Source organism: Panulirus ornatus, chromosome 20, assembly GCF_036320965.1.
Source record: "Panulirus ornatus isolate Po-2019 chromosome 20, ASM3632096v1, whole genome shotgun sequence".
Taxonomy (NCBI): Eukaryota; Metazoa; Arthropoda; class Malacostraca; order Decapoda; family Palinuridae; genus Panulirus; species Panulirus ornatus.
The window spans coordinates 8,246,613-8,270,000 of record NC_092243.1 but is presented as its reverse complement, the minus strand read 5'-3'; the positions used below and the strand labels follow the sequence as shown (position 1 = coordinate 8,270,000).

Here is a 23,388-nt window from a genome sequence, read left to right as displayed (position 1 = left end):
GAGAAGGGGGCCAGGTGAGGATATTCCCTCAAAGGCCCAGTCCTCTGTTCTTAACGCTACCTCGCTATCGCGGGAAATGGCGAATAGTATGAAAAAAAAAAAAAAATATATATATGTATATATATATATATATATATATATATATATATATATATATATATATATATATATATATATATGGGGATAGGGGATTAAGAATACTTCCCACGTATTCCCTGCGTGTCGTAGAAGGCGACTAAAAGGGGAGGGAGCGGGGGGCTGGAAATCCTCCCCTCTCGTATTCCCTGCGTGTCGTAGAAGGCGACTAAAAGGAGAGGGAGCGGGGGGCTGGAAATCCTCCCCTCTCGTTTTTTTTTTTTTTAATTTTCCAAGGGAAGGAACAGAGGGGGCCAGGTGAGGATATTCCAAAAAAGGCCCAGTCCTCTGTTCTTGGCGCTACCTCGCTAACGCGGGAAATGGCGAATGGTTTGAAAGAAAGAAAAAAAAAATATATATATATATATATATATATATATAATATAGCGTTAATGGGATGGCCTTAATATAGGCCTCAGTTGCCCGTTCCGTCTCATCTAACATAAAAGATAAGAACACTTAACAATATCCCTGAGCGGGCGTTAGACTGTAAATCTATCAAGAACTCGATCATTTCTCATCAGGTTTGATAGTATTATGGCAAAATGCGACATTATAACCTTAGAACTGAAGTGGGTTTGTTTATTGACATATTCCTGAAGGATATTAGGCATCAGGGATTGAAAGCCTTGTGTGTCTGCTAGGCTGGCCACTCGAGCGGTCCACGAAGACACGCTCTCCTCCAGGACTCGACGCCACGTACCTTGCAGGCGTCCTTGCCCCCGAGTATGTCCCCAGCACACAGGAAGTGGCTGCTGATGCCGCCGGGGAACCTGGTAAAACCAGAGAGAAGAGTCAGGTTGTGCTGTGACGACGCTGTCGACGTTCTCTGGCATGTTGACAATCTATCATAATTGAGTAAATCAGAGGACAGTAAGATACTCTCCTAACTAGAATATATATATATATATATATATATATATATATATATATATATATATATATATATATATATATATATATATATATATATATATATATTTATCCCTGGGGATAGGGGATTAAGAATACTTCCCACGTATTCCCTGCGTGTCGTAGAAGGCGACTAAAAGGGGAGGGAGCGGGGGGCTGGAAATCCTCCCCTCTCGTTTTTTTTTTTTTCAATTTTCCAAAAGAAGGAACAGAGAATTGGGCCAGGTGAGGATATTCCCTCAAAGGCCCAGTCCTCTGTTCTTAACGCTACCTCGCTAATGCGGGACATGGCGAATAGTTTGAAAGAAAGAAAAGATATATATATATATATATATATATATATATATATATATATATATATATATATATATATATATATATTTGCACAGGGATGGATCGCAGGGTTTAAAAACAAAGATGGAGAGAGAGAGAGAGAGAGAGAGAGAGAGAGAGAGAGAGAGAGAGAGAGAGAGAGAGAGAGAGAGAGAGAAAAGTGGCTCTGGAGAGCATGAGGTGACACGACACGGACCAGCCAATGATACCATGGCGTGAAGGACGTCAGGATCAGGGAATGAACTCTGGCCGGAGGGCTGGACATGAATATCGTGAATGAAAGAAAGAAAATATAAATTCAGAAGCCTGACGATTCCCGATAAACACAAAGAAGTAAAAGAAAACGAGGACCAGCGCAGGATGCCATCCTGAAGGAGGACAGCCTTAGATCCTCCTTACATCCTGCTGGGAGGAGGAGGAGGAGGAGGAGGACTGAGGGAGGAGGGGGAGGACTGAGGAAGATAATGGAGCTGTTCGTCTCCTTTTCGCCAAATGTGTCACCAAGGTTCCTCGAAGGGGTTGGGTGAGGCTATTGTCAAGGGAGAGACCTTTTTTTTATTGCTAAATCTTGAACACGTACATTAAAGAAAATAAGACAATTCACTCGACGCAATATTCTTAAACATCAGGACCAGATATATAAGGAGCCGAGGAGCTTGTGGTCCCCACCCAGAACGACCATTTAATGGGCGGGGCTCCAAATGGCAATTGTATTGATAACATGTGAGAATTGTTGGAAGATGTTGGTCCCTGCCTGAGTTGTGGTGTCACTGGCGACACCAACTTCAGAGTTGTCTCGCTTGGAAACCGACTGTTGGATCAGAATTTCAGAAGACGGGCTCATGGTAGCGAGGTAGTATGAGGAGGAAGCTGAAGGAGTGAATCATAAGCTTGTCCTCATAACAAGTGCTCTATGGTCAGTTAACACAGGAACCTTGTTTATGTGGAAGATAAAGAGTGGAAAAGAAAATCTGTCAAAAATGATTCGCCTGAAGAACTCCAGCATTGATGATGTCTGACCTTCCATCACTGGCAAGGTGTATGTGGGCCTCCACCATTGGCAGGGTGTATGTGACCCTCCACCACTGGCAGGGTGTATGTGGGCCTCCACCACTGGCAGGGTGTATGTGACTCTCCACCAATGGCAGGGTGCATGTGGGCCTCCACCACTGGCAGGGTGTATGCGACCCTCCACCACTGGCAGGGTGTATGTGGGTCTCCACCACTGGCAGGGTAAACGAGATCCACAAGATAGAGGAGAATCAACGTGGAAACTCCAGTGATTTATTTCGCCCGACGGTACGTACCTCCGAACACGACGGTGCGGCCCTTGAGCACGAGGGTATGGCTCTTCGAACACGACGGTGCGACCCGTGAATACGACAGTGAACAACATTACAGCGTGACTGGATGTGAGGAGACGGTTGCTTGTCTAATAGCAGATGATGACCCCAACAGGCGACGCAGGTCGGCGGTGGACGGGAAGTGAGATGGACACAGCAAGTGAGGGTCTTTTGGTAGCAAGCAAAGCCCCACCCCCTAGGAGGCAGAGAGAGAGAGAGAGAGAGAGAGAGAGAGAGAGAGAGAGAGAGAGAGAGAGAGAGAGAGAGAGAGCCATCACCCGAGCAGAAACCTACCGACAGGTGTTGTGTAAAGCAACACGGGCATTTGTCAGCACTACTCACCTGATGGCGTAGTCGTGCAGGGTGCTGTAGTAGGCGTCACAGTGAGAGTTCGAGAAGACAGTCACCAGCACCTCCCGCAGGACGTCGCTCATCCCTTCACCTGTGACGGGAGGAGGGAGGAACGTCACGGAGGAAGGGTCAGACAATACGCCATAAGTGAATACCAATTTGATCTACATTAACATCAAGAAGGCGACCCTACAAGAAATTGGTCTGGGGTCCATAATAGTCTCTCTACATCTCTATAAGATGTCCACCTGTAGTCCTACATCATTAATCACCATTATCTGCTTGTGGTTAGACCTGCTGATACCATCGTTCTCTTCTAACAGAGTGTGTTAGTCGATAGAAACCTTTCTGGAGTATGTTCTCTACCGTCCCTGGGTTGCAGGTGTGTGTGTGCAACCCTGACCCTTGACCTATTGAACTCATATTCACTGGCGACCTTTTTTCCACATCACATATAACAAACTTAACCTTGGGGAGTGGTTCAAAGTACACACACACACACACACACACACACACACACACACACACACATATATATATATAATATATATATATACGTAGAAGGCGACTAAAAGGGGAGGGAGCGGGGGGCTGGAAATCCTCCCCTCTCGTTTTTTTTTTAATTTTCCAAAAGAAGGAACAGAGAATTGGGCCAGGTGAGGGTATTCCCTCAAAGGCCCAGTCCTCTGTTCTTAACGCTACCTCGCTAATGCGGGAAATGGCGAATAGTTTGAAAGAAAGAAAGAATATATATATATATATATATATATATATATATATATATATATATATATATATATATATATATATATATATATATATATATATATATATATATATATATACACACACACACACACACACACACACATAATCCTCCATGGTGGAGTGGTTCACATTACTGGTCGTGAGTCAGAATTGACCCGACCGAGTTCCCACCAGCATGGATTCGGATCCTTGGCACAACAGTCGGCCCACACCCAACGCAGGTGTTCATCCTCTCCTCAGGGCCGGTCGATAAATACATACCTAATTTAGGATGAGATATGTATGCACACAAAGGTATAAAGACATGGTAGCTATATACAAGTTTAAGAGACGAGGCTACACGAGTGTAAAACTCTCTTTTCCCTGTAGTAGACAAACAATAATCACACACACACACACACACACACACACACACACACACACACACACACACACTGGATTTAGGCTTACCCTGTAACGTGGCTCCCCACCCAGCCAGGGTGAGGCGTCGACTATGTAGGGAAGGTGCGTCCTTCTCATCCCACGGCAGACACACGGGCGACACCTGCAACACCCTCATAGTAACACACTCGGCCTCGCTTCCTCCTCCTCCTCCTCCTCCTCCTCCTCCTCCTTCGAGCAAGGCAGTAAAGACAGTAAATAGATTTTAAGTTAAGAAAAAAAAAAGTGGATGGAGGTGGGCTGTTTGAAGACAAAGGACTCCTTTGTCACTCTAAGCCCTGTCGAATCTTGAACAAGATCAGTGTAGACAACTTTTGACCTGATTACCAGATATTCTGTCTGGACACTACATTCTACACCTCACTCTATTCTATCGTTTATGAAATATGTTTTTGTGTAGTTTAGATGATAACTGAATGATAAACCTCTTGAGTATCTAAATTTGAATAAAGTGATAAGATGTAACTTTATCTCGCTCTTATTACCAACATGTACTGAGATTTTTTTTCTTTTTTTTCACAGTATGGAGAGGCTGACCTGTGGTGTTAGGGCCACTGGTTTGGCCAAACGAAGGAGAGACAGGTCGTGGGCGATGCTGGGAGGGTCGTACAGCGGGTGCAGCAAAGCCCTGACTACCCTCAGGTCCATTTGGCTAGGGGCTGGACTCTTCAAGTTGTGGCCACCTAGACGCACCAGATCCAGCGAGCTGTCGGCGTCCAAATTACGTGTTTGTATGGAGATAAACAAGTTTTGTGAGACACTGCATCTCTACCGTGACCATATTTCTATACACACATCACACATTCGTCAAGGACATATAGATATACACTAGAGTGTATATATATATATATATATATATATATATATATATATATATATATATATATATATATATATATATATATATATATATATAAACACAGGACTTCACCTTTCTGTGACACAGTGGGCGGCGCTCAGGACGAACTCTGGAGTGATGAGGGCGCCCTCACAGAACCAGGTGATGTAACCCTTGGGCTCTACGCGTCCAACAGCGGCCTACCGGAGGTCAGAAGAGGTCATCATCGTCAGGTCACATCCACACGTAAGGGCCAGACCATCGATAAGTATCAATGTCAGGTCAGTATTTAGCAGAATCTCGGATCACTGATAAGTGTTTTATAATTGCTAAGTTTTTAAGTCAGGTCAGGGCAGAGTGTTGGGGTCAGGTCAACCACCAAGCGTCGGAGTCAGGTCACCACCAGGTACATAGCAATACATGGAAAGAACAGATCATCGGAGACCTAATAGTGCAAGACCAAATTATCTACAGTCATGATCTTAAGAGAAACGGGACAGAAAAGCCAAAAGGAAGTCGCTGCCCACCTCTCCCTCTGGCTTAATTGCCGGCAAGAGAAATAAATATTATTATGAATAATAAATATTATTATAAATTTCATTATAAGAAATAAATATTATTATAAGAAACACCATAACTATGAAAAAAATATACTCCCTTGGAAATTTTACAGGACAGTGTGCTGGGTAAAAGTTCCTCCCTCTAAACAGAAACTATTGGCTACAGCAAAGCAGTAAGAACAGCCTCAGCAACAGAAGTCACAGTAGTAATAGCATCACTAACTACGAGTAGCGGATGTAATAGCTAAGAGGTGGTTGGTTCTTTGTGTAGGTTTTAAGCCTGTCAACTGCCAGAGTCATTCGGGCCGTCAGCGTCTTCTAAGAAGATGACCAACAATCGAAAAATCTCGAACACCTTCTTCAGGTGTTCAGGATAATTCTAATACCATACGTGTTCTGACTTCGTGTATGATCCCCCTCACTCCCGATGTTTTCAGCCACAGCAAAAGTTTTCCGTTCCGACAACAGTAAAGGCTCGATGACTTACGATCCAAGGCCATGAGTTGGGCTGTGTCTCCTCCCCGCCCACGACTTCACTTCGAACGGGTGACGTCCTCCTGCTGCCTCGAAGTCCGCATTCTGAAATACCCAAATAAAAATCTCTCTTCATCGTTGACCCGAGGGATGGGCGGGCTTTCAGGAGCTAAAAAGACTTGACGAAGCATTTCTTGTAGGGTTCCTGGGAATGTGGTAAAGATCAAGTTAAGAAAAGAAAGGTAAAAGAAGAATAGACCCTATGTCTCAAACCCCAGATGCTCCATTATCATTTAACCAGGTCAACAGGGACAACTGACATATCTTAGAAGTGACTTGAGTAAATGGATAACGAATTATGACAACGTTAAGCCCCGGGGGTAAATGATGACGTACGTATCAAAACGGGAGATAAATTATATTTGAATTCTTCAGAAAACAGTAAACTAAGTGTGAACAGATACTTGATGCAATCTCCTTTTCATGTAGCTTTGCACCGTGTTCATGCATCTGACGTACATGTTAGAGTTACCCTTGCAAATAATGATTAAAAAGTCGTTCATCTTCTATATCAGCTTCCTCATTCCGAAGAAGTGGGGAAACCCTCAAATGGTAGCGAGAACCCTCCTGTAGTTGCTGTGATAATCATATTACTGACCCATTACCTCGGAACCACTGCAGCTACTCCCTCCATGCAACACATGGTGACTGTAGCCTAGAGAGACTTGCGTCTCTCCTCTAAAAGCTTTGTGAATGTCGACTGAGAACATTAGAATGTTTGTTTGCTCCGAGAGTGTTGAGCCAAATGATCTAAAAGTGTGTGTGTGTGTGTGTGTGTGTGTGTGTGTGTGTGTGTGTGTGTGTGTGTGTGTGTGTTCCATTGTATTAGGGCCCATCTCTAGAATTTTCTCTTGAGTCAAACAGCTCTTTAACCTAATATACTGTTAGTATTCACAATTTTACAACTCACTTTATCCCATTCATTCACTGCTCTTATAGTAAGACGAGCACTTCTTTCATATTTCTGACGAGCGTTTTGCTTAATTTCACGTTAAAGCTTCTATCTGTTTTATCTTTGTGTCTCGTGAAGAACTGTTTACTGTTGACATCATGAAACTGATTTAAGGAATTAGATATTGTGATCGCCACAGTTTACTTTTCTCTCTTCCATATTTAGCAAATCAATGGTATAGGTGTGCAAACAACACGCAGCTTATGCACCAACTGGATCATTTATTCTTTATCCTTTTTTTTTTAACATTTCTATACAACCTCTAGAATTAAAAGTTAGCCGTGCTGGTCAAATGATCCGAGACTTTTCGCAGGATATCCTGTAAACTTGAAGATACAGCATCCTTTTCTAGCACATGGCGGAAGTGTTTTTCAACGTTAAAAATCATCTTTTCTTGTCATAATTTCTTGAAACTAGCGATCCTTAGCTAGAGAGATGTTCTAACCTTTTTCCGTAGCAAGGATTCTTGATTTTCTCAAGTTCATGACATCCTGCATCGGTAAGTTCTTGGTTCTACGATGGACTGTCCGAAAGACTGAATTGCTCTGTGTGTATTGCTGTACAGTGCGTGTACAGTTCCTGTTCATATATAAGTACAACCCTCTATAACACTATAATCTGTGCCAGGAGAGTGGACCTTCATGATCCTGACATCTGATGTGCAATTGTTTCAATTTTCTGTGATGATCGACGAAGTATATTTTGGACGGGTTACTGAGCTACTTCTGCTATCGAGGTTTACTTTACTCCACATATGACTAAGGGCTCGGTCTTACACACCCCCACCCTGTTATTTTTTTTTCAATTGAATGAAAGAAATGATTTGCTGGAAGGCCCGAACTCACTGAGAATGTCTGCAGATGATGCTTTGGTCATGAGAGAAGTGAGATAGATAAGAACTGCTTCGCTTTTACAAAGGAACAAGTTTCAGAGTTTGATATATCGATGCAAAGTAGTGAAGACGGGACGTAGTGAGACGTGAAAGAAGGATTCCGATATGACGATGAAATGAAGGAACAAAAATGCCACTTGAATTTGTGTAGGACAAACAAAAAATAATGTCGAGACTATACGCAACCCGTTGACAGAAATCTACGTCAGGAGAACTGCTAAGCAGGCAAACTGTCTGCTGGTGGTAACTTGAACTACGTATACATACATGATGAAGGAGGTGTTTGATTATCTTCTTACAACTGATAGTTGACGTAAGTTAATCTGAGCTTTTAAAGTGTGGTCACCTCTCTGAACCATACATGAAGAACTAATAGTAAACCATACATGAAGAACTAATTGTAAAGGTACAGAGAAGAGCAAGAAAGATGACAGTCGAATAAAAAAAAAAAGAAGCTATGTAACAGGGAAAGATTATGGAAGAGAATAGGAGGACTTGTGCGTAGCCTTGAAGTTTCGAAACCAGCATGAAACTGCGGACAACGAACAGTTCTCTGAAAGATGCAAAGAACGAGGAACCAAAGATGAATACAACGAATAAAGTAAGCTGCTTGTTAAAACAGATGAAAACAAGTATCCGAGTTGAAAATATATGGAATGAACCAAGCGATGGAACTGTGAATGTAGGTTGTATAAAAAGTTTTGAAAAAGTTGTACTATGATAAAGTTTGGGAGGAGTGTCCTCATGAGAGCAAGTAATTAGGTAATTACACGTAACTCTGTTTGCATGCTGTACAAATAGGCTAAGTACACACACCATATGTGCAAATGGGAACACAAATGAAACACTTCTATTAGAATGATTAAAACAGTATGTGATATCTTAGATCGAAAGAAAATACATCATAATCTTTTAGAAAATAATGACTGAATTTCCAGAAATTGAATGATTCAACATTTATTTTCGTGATTTTCTAACCAAATCATTTATCAGACAAAATGTTAAAAACTGGTAAGAGATAATTCAATACATTCCTGTTGGAAATATTTCTGAAAAAAATAATATGTTGAAGAAAATCAACTCCAACGACCTTGTTGGACAAATGGTAATCAGACATGTTACAAACTGTCTCAAGACTTACAAGATGCATTGGGATATCGTTACATAGAAATCCTTGATGCACAATGTAAATGGAAAGTGAACATCTGGTCAAAAGTTGATGAAAGAACCAGTAAGGTAGGGTACTTACTGAAGCCGATCTTGGGTGGCGCAATTATACTAGGTTGTGTGCTGGTGGGTCGGAGCCGTTCCGTATCCGCTGTTCGAACAAAACACATTAGTGATTAATTTTCGACTACGTTAGCGAATCATGATTCATGAACATAAACATGAATAACTATGTTCACCTAAGATTATCGATAGTTATGCAAAAGCTTGAGCTATCATAGGTTTCGTTTTCTAGTCTATCACTTTAGAAAAAAAGAAGCTGTTACGAATGACCTAACGAAACTGATTCAAACGTTGCACGGTCTCGCCGCTAGAAGCCTAGCCAGTGGAGCATTAGACAAGTAGTTCCAACGCAGCACACACGCTACGTACCGCGCTGGGCTTTTATATTTGAGTTTATAGTAAGCTGTGGTGCGTAATGTTAAGCAGTGGTACTTACGGACCGGCACAGGACAGCAGACCATGGGGATGAAGTCTTTGAAGCCACAGAATGTTGTTCGGACTCTCCTGTAAGAGGCCAACACGGCGGGGCAGGAGAAGATGCTTGAGCACAACCCTCGACCACCGTCCCCTGTGCGACACTCCTCTACGTCCTTATTGACGTCCCTGAAGGAGCTCCCTGTAACACAGATGACTTTTCAGTCACACCTGCTGACTACCACTGGTAAGAGGTTGTTCTCTAGTAATTCAGCTGTTCATTTGGCGTTATTTTTTACGTATGTGTAACATGTTATTGGTAGTTTAATTTACCAATGAGTGACAAGTTATTTGCACTGGTGATAGGCTCGCTCACGAGCGCAGCTAATGCCGTGGTCAAAACACACACAAACGCCTCTCTCGCTCGACAGTTCGGGAAGGAGGTAAAGTCTGGCTTTGAGGTACATGTAAAGTTTCTGATTGCCATGGCTTGAAAAATTCCTGCTGTCTGGGACAGGGAAAATTGAACCACACTGTCCGAGACTTACCTGCCTCCGGCACCTAAGTAAGGATGGTAGTATGCTAAACATGCCGACAATGCGAGTCGCCAGTGACCTGACCTTGGTAGTTGAAGGCATGACAGACGGGCAGCAGCAACAGCAGCAGCACATGGGTCAAGGTTAGGACGCGCTGGGTCATCAGGGGGCGTCGGCTCACGGCACACCAAGTGCCCCAGCTGGTGAGATAGGGAGGGTGGGCGTTCCACATCTCTACAGCTGTAAGGAAGGACCCGTTTCTCCCACACAGTGTTAGAGCTGGAGCACCTGGGGGGACATGAGATATATAAGAACACTACCTTCATTCCATATACAATAAGTGTATCCCGAGTATACCATCAATGACCATTGCTTGTTATCAATCCCTCGTTATGATTCCTTTGCCCTTTTTTTAAGATCAGTCCCTTGTTTGGTATCAGTGACTCTTCTTATCATTCCTTTGTCTCGTTGTCCAGCCCTGGTTTGATTGTTAATCTCCCGTATTGTTATCAGTCTCTTGTTTTGTTATGAATCCCACCCTCTTTATGAATTCCTTGTCTAGTGCAACTTAGTGGATCGTGGGATTCTCTCTTTAACCCTTCCAAGTGTGAGATCGTCGCCTCCACCCTATAGACTGCCGAACCGCTAATCTTCAATAACACCAGAAGCTTAATTTATCAACCTGGATGACAGCACCTTTGCTCGGTGCACTCTTAGGTTCCAGGACCATCGATTTTATTTTGGACAAATGGAAGTAGGATTCAACCCCATCGATATCAATCGTTTTCCTAGGGAGCTTCGGCATTCTTCTTGCTATATGACAAATCACCCAAGTCTAGTTTTTGACAAGGCTTTAAGACCGACTTTGGTGGCGTTTGAAATACTGCAAGAAACCAGTACGGAGCTCTAGGTGTGAGCATGACCCTAACTTTCATCTCTGTAGAGTAAGGGATTTTGGATAACTCCACAAGCAGACAGCTGCGTTAAACCGATTGTGGAACGGATGGCCACAGTCATGGTGAACCAGAATACAACCAGAAGGAGGAAAAACCACCTGCAGGCCACGCTACCAAGGGGATTTCCTACCACGTCTTCCCTCGACACTTAACCTACATTCGACTGACATTTGTGTGCACCTCATCTTGCCGTCCGTATCTATCCTGAATACTAGTGAATCTACTGCAGGCAAGTGACCAAGCGACCTGCAGGGCTAACGTACTCTGAGGTCTGAGTTTTGATGCATGACACGTCATGCAGAGGAAGTGTTAACATCATTTCAAGTATTTCTTTTTCTAAGTGGAGAGAGATCCTCAGCACTTCAGGTCTGCTGCCAATGGGAAGAAGTTTAACTTTCGTAACATCGTATGCCTGGAAGATGGGGTGGAGAACAGGTGACCTGATGGTCCATAATGAGGTTATCTGTAAGCAAGAAAACTAGATTTAGAACAAGAAACAGGATAGCAAAGCAGAAGGCAAACTCCCTTGCCCGCCTCCCCTCGGCTTAACTGTTGGCAAGGGAAAAAAAAGAGAACAAATAATGCTATGTTGTATGAGGGTAAGGTACTACCATGGGAATTGTACAGGAAACTGTGGACTGGAAAAACTCCCTATTAGTTTGACGACTTCTGCTCTGCATCTGGATTCAGAAGAAAAAAAAAAAATGTTGGTAATCTGGTCTTCCTACCGATAACGAGTGTTATTGAAGAGTTTGTCTAGCCTCGATTTGAAAGTTTTGATAATCTCTTCATTCGCTATTTCGTGAGGTCGTTTAATGATCCAACACTATCTCTCTCTCTCTCTCTCTCTCTCTCTCTCTCTCTCTCTATATATATATATATATATATATATATATATATATATATATATACATATATATATCACATCGTTATTACATCTCTATCCTTCCATCTTCATGCCAATACTTCTGGTCACAGAGCTTGTCTAGAATGAAATGTTCGTATATATTAATACATCGGTATTGTATAATAATCTGAAGTCGTCGGTGCGTGCTCTGCTTTAAGTAGAACAACTCTAATATTTGAGTCTTTGTGGGGCTACCTGTTACGTGCACTTTCACCTTGAATGATTCATATTTGGACAAAAGCGTAAAAAAAAAAAAAAAAAAAAAAAACATAAGAATGGTCCTGAAGCAACAATACGTTTTCGTTTTAACTGGTTCGGAGAAGATGGGGGACCTGGGGGAATGAACGCCTTCTCAGCACCATAACGACCTTGGCTCCCTGATCACACACTAAATCAGCCACCTTTTCATCTCGGAGGAAAACCTGCTCTCTAAACCGTCTTTACTAAACTGTTCCATTTTTGACATTATATATATATATATATATATATATATATATATATATATATATATATATATATATATATATATATATATATATTCTGGGTAGTAAGGGAGGCATTATATATTTCAGAATTTTCGTAAAAAGAAAAAAAGAAGCGAATGAAGACTTGCATTTAAATCATTCCTACTACGGGTACATCTACGTAAGGTGAGCATGTGGGTAGTGGTCTACAGGTGTGGATAAGAAGAGAAGCGCCAGGGCCTAACCGCGCAAGCTGAGGGGAGTCCCCAGACCAGTTAACATGCAAGACCTACGAGTTATTTCCGACGGGCCCGGCCGGGCCTCTCTCTCTCTCTCTCTCTCTCTCTCTCTCTCTCTCTCTCTCTCTCTCTCTCTCTCTCTCTCTCTCTCAGGAATCGAGGGACCCTCTGCGTCTACGCTCGCTATCAGCTGACGGCCTTGGGAACACCTCCTGGACACTTGTAGTTGATCATCTTCCTCATATTAATCTTTTCACTCATAACTCACCTTTTGGATGATCCTGGTCATTCATAAACCCCCCCCCTCCCCGCCTTTAGATGACCCACTCTGCTCAGAACTCCTCTTGCACGACCCTGGACACTCATACCACCCCCTCCTCCTCAATCCATCCCCCGGATGACCCTTGTTATGAACTTTGAACGAGCCTATTTACCAGTCTTGACGATCCTGGTTCAAAACTCCTAGTATGACGTAGGTCATCAACCCATGGACGACCTTGATCCTCACTCCCCCGGACTGGTTGTTAATCCCTGAATAAAACGATCGATCATAACCCCCAAGGACGACTCTAACGACTCGTAACACCCTGGTTACCACCCCCTGGACGATCCTCGTCAAGACGCCTGGATGACCTTGGTCACCATGACATGGACGACCCTGGTATTCACCCCTTGGATGACCCTAGTCTCTCAAAATCCCCTAGACGTCCCTGGTCATACCCTCTGGAGGACCTACATAACCCCCTGGATGACCTCGGTCGTCATCCTCTTGGACGACCCTGGTCATCACCGACATCTAGACGACCTTGATTACCACCCACTTGAGAACCACCTAGACGATCTTGGGTCGTTCCTAAGCCCCGGCTGACATACTGAGACACTCGACAATTAATCCTTCAGAGCAGTAAAGTGAATGATATTAATCTTCCTGTGATCAGTTAAGAAACGAAGGACATCTATCTGTCTATTGTCTTCATCATCCCTCGCATGATAAGGGGGTGGGGTTATCACTGGTGCTAGAGGGCGACAGGTGGCGTGACGAAGACCCACTTCCAGTTTCCTGGAAATATCCTTTGTGTGTGTGTGTGTGTGTGTGTGTGTGTGTGTGTGTGTGTGTGTGTGTGTATGTTTTATTTCGTCCTCCTTTCTGCTTTCTCGTGTGGTAAATGCAATTTTTTTTTTTTTTGTATTAGATGTCTATCATCATTATAAAACAGCGATGATAAATAATGTTTCATTTAGGCTTCTGTTTCTGATATCAAAGGAGGAGAATAGCATCTCCCCAACAAAGTTGTCAGAATATCTTGTTACTACATTGGCGATGGATGGAACCAAACGAACCATTTTTGTTTACACTGACAGAGTGTACGCTGGGAGTGAATGAAACCACCAAATCGATTGTCTCTTTATTTCTGAACATTTCGATATGAACATTGAAAATTCTGAGTTTATTAGATCCATTCTTTCTGGGAGAACTTACATCGTTATTTCTTACAACTTACGAGTTAATTTCACTACTTAAACGCCTCAAAGGTCACCTTTGATCTGTGAAATCCATTGAGAAATACTGTATTACATATGAATTCGTCTGCCCCCACAGGATGAGGCGCACTCAACGTCAGTTTGTACCTGAAATTTGTTCCACGTTGTAATCATCATGTGGCGTAAGCAGGCGCATTCCTTTACGGTTCTCACTGGGCATCAAGCGCACGCTTAAGGATAAGTGAAGTTGTAGAAGACGGGAGAGGACGAGGCTAGGGACAAACGGTAAAATGGAGCCTGTTCACAAAAAAATCCGTTGTTCAGAAACTGGTTCTTACGAAATCAGTCTACCTGCTGGTGATATTTTCATAATCAGTGAGTCTAACAGTAAAGGCGTGTAGATGAAACACTGTTTAAATCATGCATTTTCTCAAAATTAGGAAAGATTTTCTGCGTACTGTTTTATGGAAATATCTTGGAAAAGTTAGAGGAATTTGGTATATTAATCTCACTTCGTGAACGTACTGGTTCCATGAAACAACAGACGATTATCGTAAACATAATTTCAAGAAATTGGAAAGGACCTTGAACTCGTCCAAACCCACATACCTGACGGTATCGTAATGTGTGTATTTCAGGAATGTGTCAATTCTTTAGGTAAACGATTTTATTAAAAAGAAAAAAAAGTGAGTCTGGGTTCTTATATTTTAATCTACGAATCTAGTGGAATGGTGCAAAGGTGATTACACCTTTCAAGACGGTAAATAAAGATTTAGCAGTGAGCTATACACCAGTATTACTATCTCGTGTATAATTAAAGCTAATATAGATACGTATCCCTCATTCTAGAAATGTGTAGATAAGTATCAGGTTGGATTTGGCAGTAGTCAAATGTCCCCAAAGCTTCTGGAACGCACCAGGAGTAAGTAAGGAAACAAAATACAAGTCATCAGGAGACATTAAACCAGAGGGATGACATGGAATACCTTGGGTGTAAACTCCTTCATGAATAGGTTTATTAGTCTCCGTTAGTTGGTACCAAGGTTCTTTCTGATGGGGGAGAGGAGAATACAAAGATGGCACAATAGATTGAAGAGAGTGTTGCACGTTGACGTTATTTCACTGGTCAAATGTTAAACGCGAGATAGATTCCCCCTTCCCCCCCCCAAGATGGATGAGTTATGTCAGAGGTGAATGATTACATGGTGTATATAACGTGTGTTGTCTCATGCTGAAAGGGAAGCATTTATTACTTCTCCGTCTCATACCAACGCAAAGCACCAGATGATTTAATTCCCCCACTAAGCCGACTACCCTTTGAAAGCAACTGCAAGGCCAGCTTCCCCCCCCCCCCCCCTTAGTTACCACCTTACTACAGATGTGTGTACGTACATAACACATTAATACATATATACAGCCACATAAACACATACACTTGAAGGAAAAGGATTTTACAGTCATCTCAACTTTGAGGTAAACACTTGTAACGTAAGGTCCAGTGAAAGCAGAGCTCTCTCTCTCTCTCTCTCTCTCTCTCTCTCTCTCTCTCTCTCTCTCTCTCTCTCTCTAGTCCTGGGACAAGAGGACTCGCTTACCTTCAGACGAGTAATGGAGTCGCGCAGATGATGACGGAGTGACCACCAGTGGAAGTACTGGTGGTGAGGATCGCAACTCTTGGAAGAAACTTAAACAAAACAGGCACTGAGTGTGATGTAGTTCCCTCCTTGGTGTACCATGGATTTCGTAGAGGTAGGGAAGTACTTGCCCTGTCTCCTGTGTATCTGTGACGGATGTTTCTTTAAGTTACTATGTGACTAGAGGACGTGGCAGCTCAGCCTGACAAGCTACCACACTGTGTTGGAGCGAGGTGAGGAACCCACCTCTTCACTGTGTGGAGTCCAGTGGTTGATTCCTGCTCAGCGCGTGACGGGATGTGATTAAAGTAGGAAAGCCAGCTTAGTGTGTGTGTGTGTGTGTGTGTGTGGCAGCTGGCCTTTGAGTGGAGCCATCAAGCAACCCGTTGTCACTGCTACTATGCTAGGCAGACCGTCCGTCTCTCCATGATAGCTAGGTCATGCCCCAACTCAACCCATCGCGTTCTTCTCAGAACTCCATTTTCCAACGACTTCACCACACTTATCATTTCGTATCCGTGCTCGTGCACTCCCTTGAGATGCGTCACGTCCTGTGGCTCACTGCGAAGCCTCTGACCACAGGAGTGACCTTTGCTTCTACATCAGCATCAGATTCAACGTTAGTGACGTACGCGCGTATCTTTTAAAGTCTGACGTCTTGCAAGAACGTCTGAATGGTTTCCCTCGTTCGAGCCTCAACTATAAGAACAGACGAGAGCAAAGAACCCTAAAATCACCCTTGTCATCGCTGTCAAGGCCGTGCCTCAGCAGATGACCGTTCAACTAGGAATCATCTAGCGGCTGCCCTCGCCAAAATCGCCTGGAGGGAGGTATACCTACTGCTAGAAGCCAGTAGTTCTTTGGTATTCCCCGCGGTGATGGGAGGCATCCAACATACTATAAACCTCCTCCGTGCTCCTTTGAGCGATAGATGTTGTCTGGCCTGCGTCCCTGAGCGCGAATATATCCCCAGTCCTGGCCTAGGAAAGGACTTGTTCTTGGGGCCACGAGCACAGCGAGAGCGCGTGTGGTTTTAGAATCATTCTAAACACCCGAAGGAGGTGTTAAAGACTCTTCGGTTGGTGGATGTAGCTTGACGAGTGCGGCCTTTCATGACTCGGGTAGATTTTTAAGCCTGGAACCCACACAACTCCCTAACGAACCTTCCCCATCAGCCTGGCACCATCTTGGGTACTCTTTCACATCTAGAAAAAGGAATTACACTCACCTGTAAACACCTGGGACGAGCTTACTTGCCAAGAGAATTCGTTACTTTTGCCTCCGTCCCGGTAATGGTAACCTGCAGACTGGATTCAGGCGTTTGACTTCTTGAACGACTCGTTATTTCTCTGCATCTGCGTGAAGCCTCTCGTCCCTTTTATGCTTCAGCCCATTGTTTCGAGCTGCATGAGTCCTGTGTAAGCCTCAGTGTAACTGCATCGGTGTCTTCGATTATTTTGAGTACCTCTACAAGAGATTGTAGTGAGATACCATATAGCCAGTGAAAAATTCCTATAATACCTCCTTCTATAGCTTGTTTTCTAGTCCTAGTTTTAATGATGTCGCTCTTTTCTGAGTTTCTTGAAGCCTATCTAGATCTATTTTTGTAAGTAGAGAGACCAGAAGGGTGGAACGTATTCAAAATGTGTGGTCCTGCAAGCGATTTATGGAGGGTTGTAATTTTCAGTGTAGGTTTCTTGAAAAGGAGCGAGCACTATTCGTTTAGTGACGCATGTACATTGCTTGCTAACTTTAAGATAAACAACATCCAACACTTCTCTTCGTGTACCTCTGAAAGCGCTTTTCCAGAAAGATTGTATGCGTACTTTTTTCCTTTTTTTCTAAAATGCCATACTTTTATTTATTTACTTTGAATTTCTTGTGTCATTCTATAGAAGGACTGACGACTAATCTATTTTTTTCTTTTTCCTTTTCTTCGATACGTCTGTAATCATTTTTGGATGTCGCCTTAATTTCCATATTTGTATCGTCGTCAAATATAGTAATTTTGGTTCATTAAATCTAACTCTGTGTCATCTATATCCATCATAAAAGCAAAAGGACCATGAACTAATGATCCTTGTAGTGCACCACTTGTTGTTCTTGTGTTATCAGTTGTTTTCTCCTTCAATACTACTTGTTATTCTTAACCTTATGTTGTAATATTGGTTCCATGGGCTTTCGTGCGACATAGATTAAATATCATCAATGCTTTGGAAATGAATGGAAACAACGTCAGACAATATGTCAATTCTATTTATGTAATTCAATGGCGAATCTTATAAATCTTTTACAAGGAAATCATCGAAAGAAATATTTGGTTGAAGAAAATGATAGTTTTTTGGTCTAAAATCCTCAACAGACTGCAGTTATTGCAATCAATACGTACTCTAAGTTATATATGAGAGTATCTATCAATGAAAATTTTGCACGTGCTGCAAAATTAGATCCGCTTACTCTCTCAACTAGCCTTATATGAGAGAGAGAGAGAGAGAGAGAGAGAGAGAGAGAGAGAGAGAGAGAGAGAGAGAGAGAGAGAGAGAGAGAGAGAGAGAATCCTGAGCTGCCGCGAATGAGCCATAAGCTGCAGAGACTAGTATATTTTATTCCTACCCATACTCCCTTATCGTCTGTTGTGAGAGCGGCCAGGGACTTGGCACTTTGCCTCAGCGACCCTTGCCAAGCGCCAGGTTATATATTGCATCATGAATGCGGTTGCTGAAATACACCATTAAAATCTTTTCTCCCGCTTGAAACGCATACGAGTTTGTTTTTTATCTTATTTCTCCGATACATTCTGTTAACTATATATATATATATATATATATATATATATATATATATATATATATATATATATATATATATATACGCTCTATTTGTATACTGAATGTGGGTTTGCGTGCAGGCAAGCTAGAAGCAGAGTAGCCCAGCCCAAATGTGCTGCTATCACTCCCTAGTCCATGATAGGCATAACGAACGACACTTGTGCCACTTTACTCGCGGAAGAATCCGATTTAAAACATCTAATTCTCTTTTTCTCTCTTTACTATTGACATGTTTCTGTACTTTTATGTCTACGTTTCTTATAGTACCCTGTAACACACTCGAGCTGGTGTGTTTCACAGTGAGAAGGTAAGATGATACGATTCCTAGATGGAATGGAGTAAAGTTGAGATGACAACATTGGTGTATTCATGTCCTCTCTGAGAAGCAAGTGGAAGGCGTCTTGCTTTGCAATTGTGCGTATGTATGTTTGTTTAGACTGAAGGTAGATATCGTGTACTGAGCTTAAAAAAAAAAAAAAAAGGCTGATTACCAAGTCTGTTTCAGTGCTTCACAAATTCCACGAAATGAAAATCAGTTTCTTTTAAAGGTTTTCTCGATGGATTGGACCGAAACTCTGAAGATTTGTTCCTTACGTATCGGACATGAGCCATTGAAATTGCAGTGGCCACAAATGAATCTTACACACTACGCGTTTTTTTTCCATCTGTATTATCTACTAAATTCCCTCTTCTGTGTTATCAGCTCCTGTTAAAGTTGTCGCTGGATGTGAATCTGAAAACTCTGCAGATATTTTTCATCTACTTATGTGAATAATGTCTATAGGATATGCAAGGGTGTGTGTAAGATTACCATGTGTGTCACGGGGAAACAGTGTACACTCATGATGCCTCGTCTCTCTACCTTGTATATATGTGACTTGTCTTTGCACACCCACCCCAACCTAAGCCAGGTACCCATTCATCGACTAGCTCCATGCTGATCGTAGTCAGTAACAATAACCACAACACCATGGAAACACTCGCGTGTTATTGCTTGTAGTCGTGGTCGAAAGATATAAAAGAAATCTTCCTTTATCAAAAATAGATTGTTTCAACAAGGTGGAGGCTTGGGACGTCAGCCCCAACGTGGAGATCCGCTCGAGACTCTTTGAGAGACTGATCCTATGACGGCCTGTGGCAGGGTTTTTAAAAGAGATTAGTATCGAGAACATAAGGCGTTTTCTGTGACTTGTTATGGTTAGTCAGCAAACTTAAAGGGTTGAACGAGCTTTGAAAAGTTAGCTCTTCTTGTATGTCAAGAAGCCGTGTGTCGGATGGAATGTTGTAAACCCGTTCTGCTTAGATAATCAAGTTTGGCGATAAGCGAAAGATGTTGCACTTAACTCTTCTTGAATAGTGTTGAGAATGTAAGACAAGTCGTTAAAACCGTTGACTCTCGCAGTTCCCTTATCTATCGCTAATGAGCTGGGTTAAATCGTATATTTCATAATCACCTGGGTTGGGTGTAGGCTGACTGCCAGGTCAAAGATTCGAACCCATGTGAGTCAACCTCAGAGAAGCACGCAGTGGATGATTTTTTGTACTTTCTTATCAAGGGACTGTCTTTATCACCATTTGACAGATAACATTATCGGTTCAGACACGCAATGATTTGTGGGACGCATTGTACCACATGGTCGAGCCACTGGTGGGGGTACACAAGCAGCCAGCTATCGAGACAAAAAGAAAAAAAAAAAATAGTAGGCAAGCGGGTCAAGTTCTGAACTTACCTTGGGAGAATTTATAGATAGGACCGCTTTCGATTCGACTCTATCAAGTAAGGATGCAGAGCTAGGAACACCCCAGTGTAGGGCATTAAACTTCGCTAGATTTCGTCTACCTCACTGAGATATCTTGTGCAAGTCTGAGTTTACTGAGGAGGTTGTGTCGAGACGAGATTCAAATCGAGTGAGAGAGAAAAAAGGAGCAGAAGTGAAGGATGTGAATGAATAAAGCGTTAAGTCTTCAGCGTATGAGTGCACTTGGTTATTTGTGGAAGAGAGGAAAGTCGTTGATGAAAAGGAGAGAAAAAAACTGTAGAGGACAGGATAGAACCTTGAGGGACACCGCTGTTGATGGAGAAAAGGGTAGAGGTTCATCCATCAACAGCCACAGAGATGAACTAGACAGCGACAAACTCAGACACTCGTGGGACCATTAATGACTGGAGGTGAGGGAACGTACCTAGGCAGGGCGTCAATGAGTACACCACCAAGAGAATGAACAGTTGGATATAGTGGCGGGAAATGCTTCCCGAGAACAATGTCATATTCAGTGGTAAAACCCCATCCTTACAGGATGACTACAATGTCACCATTACGTTCCCCGGTAAAGATTATATCGTCAAAACAGGTGATCGTGAGGTGGTCACTCAAGGCCTGTCAAAAAAAAAAAGAAAGAAAAAAACGAGGTGTATGGTCAGCCTATCTCAACTTGCTGACGTAGACTCTTTCTCGCCAGCATCCAACGCCAACGACGTCCCTATGGACAGCAAATCACGTACTGAAAATACTGTCCATTGACCCAAGCATACACGTGATGCTTCTTGGTAAAGGTGGAAATACTGTAGACGTTATAAGAAAGAAACATCGGATCGGCATCTACGTCCCTCAACGTCCCTCACAAAGCGGAAGGAGTATAATGGTATAGTTATTTTGGGACGCAAAAAAGATACCCAGAGGTATACTACAGCTCATTAAACGCGGATTGAATTGTCCTTCCCGCGAATATAGCAATTACAAACACCAGGTATAGATATTTTGGGACGCAAGAAAGATACCCAGAGGTATGCTACAGCTCATTAAACGGGAATTGAATTGTCCCTCCAGCGAATATGGCAATTACAAACGCCAAGCAACCCCTCCCCCAAACACCACCACCACTAGTCTGATGACTCTGTCGGAAGAGTTAAGTCTGAGGTCGAACCTCATGAACTCTGTCACCCCTGATACTATCCACCGTGTGCGAGCGAGTCAAAAGTCTCCATCGGTGTGACTGTGTCGTATCATTCTGTGTAAAATTACTTTAACACATATTCTATGCTTTAGAAAGACGTTGGTAATACCTGGGTCTGGGGAAAGTCATGCCTGTGTGTAAAACAACACGGATTGGTGTATCAGATAGCGTTCCAAACTGTGGCGCATTCACGGGCAGCCTAGGATGGAGCGCTTGGGTTCTAATCCTGGTTGTGGCTGTCACCCCAGAGTTAAACCAGCTGTTGATCCACTTCTAGGGGTTGATCGATAAAATGGGTACCTGGCTCAGGCTACGGTATACATATATATAGGGTTAATGGGATGGCCATGATTAGGGCCTCAGCTGCCCGTGCCATCTCATATGACAAAAAAAATCTGAATGCACAGTGCACTATTATCATCATCTCGTATTGATCTTTCTAGCTGTGGTCATGCAGGTGGGACCAAGTGGAACAGGTGAATTGGTGGACCTTAATGAAACCTTGGGCCATGATAACGCGTGGCGCCTACTTCTACTTGGTTGATTGACTTTGTTTGGTGGCGTGATCTTCAGTGGTAACCTACCATTGTTGCCTGTGGTCGCTAGGACCGGCTATTCTACATGCAGGCGATAAGTGCAGTGAAGCCACGCCATGAATTTCCTCCCCTGTATTAGGCGAATGGGTCACCAGCTAGGGCCTCTCCCAAGTACAAATCTAACAACGGGAAGGGTCGTGGCTTCTGGGCGCGGCTCAGGGTTAGGTCATCTGGTAAACCGTAAGTCAAGTCGACCTGCTCTACCATGTCCAGGTCGAACGGTATGGTCTACTATCCAGTGTCTATCGCAAATGACACATTAATCGTAGATAACAGCCTTTTTCTCGAGCCTCAGGTCTCCTGTTATCAGCCCTTCCTATGTATCCCCACCTGTTGAGCAGCTAAAGGGATGGGGTGGTCATGGAGAGTCATGCAGTGATTCATGACCAAGTCTCACACTATACGAAGAATTTATTAACGGACTCGCATCTGAGTGCCGCTGCATCAACTCCGCTTTAGTTTGACCTTAGCGGTTGTGGCAACGTAGAGTCAAACGGGACTACTGGGAGTGGCGAGGCTGGGTATCGTAGGTGTGGGGTCGGGTGGTGGTGGAGATACTAAGTGGCGCCGCTGATCCTCACTGAACTAGGTGGCGCAGGTGGCGCCACACAACGCTCGTTGGTAGCGGGATGAGGGACATGAGTGACGCCTCCACTAATGGAGGGCGTGACCTCATCCTGCCACTTGTGAACGGTCATCCTCAGCGGTACGTATGCACTCCAAACTAAAAAGCGAACTGACTCTTCTGTCGACAAGGAATCTCGAATGCATGAAGAACCAACAGTGTCATATACCAGATGTGCGACACACCTACGGGAAGCACAGAGACCTTTTAAGGCAACCAAGATGATCCAGGTCTTCGACCTTCCTTTCTTATGCTTCACTAACTCTCGCTGTGGCCAGGCTAAAAACTCCAAGTCCTCTGTTGCCCGAGGTTGTGTGGCACATCACACCCTCCCTCACATTCCATTCGATCACAGTGACGGTGGCAAGGACAACGAAACATCGCAGCGCATCCCATCAAGAGCTGTAGACAGTCAAAGGTTCTCCTGCTGAGAGAGGGTGTCCAGATTACCAAACTTCTGTGG

General features: G+C 43.3%; 1 protein-coding gene across 1 annotated transcript in view; it reads right to left on the bottom strand.

Annotated features, from left to right (window-relative positions):
* LOC139755899 (trypsin-2-like) overlaps nucleotides 1-16,411 on the bottom strand; it is an 18,106-nt gene extending 1,695 nt beyond the window's left edge. The window contains exons 1-10 of the mRNA XM_071674614.1: nucleotides 15,883-16,411; nucleotides 10,324-10,527; nucleotides 9,726-9,905; nucleotides 9,309-9,377; nucleotides 6,169-6,260; nucleotides 5,215-5,321; nucleotides 4,821-4,989; nucleotides 4,293-4,386; nucleotides 3,066-3,165; nucleotides 839-908 (exon numbers count right to left, since the gene is read on the bottom strand). Of these exons, the coding sequence (XP_071530715.1) occupies nucleotides 839-908; nucleotides 3,066-3,165; nucleotides 4,293-4,386; nucleotides 4,821-4,989; nucleotides 5,215-5,321; nucleotides 6,169-6,260; nucleotides 9,309-9,377; nucleotides 9,726-9,905; nucleotides 10,324-10,471 (1,029 nt within the window). The 5' untranslated portion in view covers nucleotides 10,472-10,527; nucleotides 15,883-16,411. The remainder of the gene's footprint in view (nucleotides 1-838; nucleotides 909-3,065; nucleotides 3,166-4,292; nucleotides 4,387-4,820; nucleotides 4,990-5,214; nucleotides 5,322-6,168; nucleotides 6,261-9,308; nucleotides 9,378-9,725; nucleotides 9,906-10,323; nucleotides 10,528-15,882) is intronic.
* Between the last annotated feature and the right edge of the window lie 6,977 nt (nucleotides 16,412-23,388).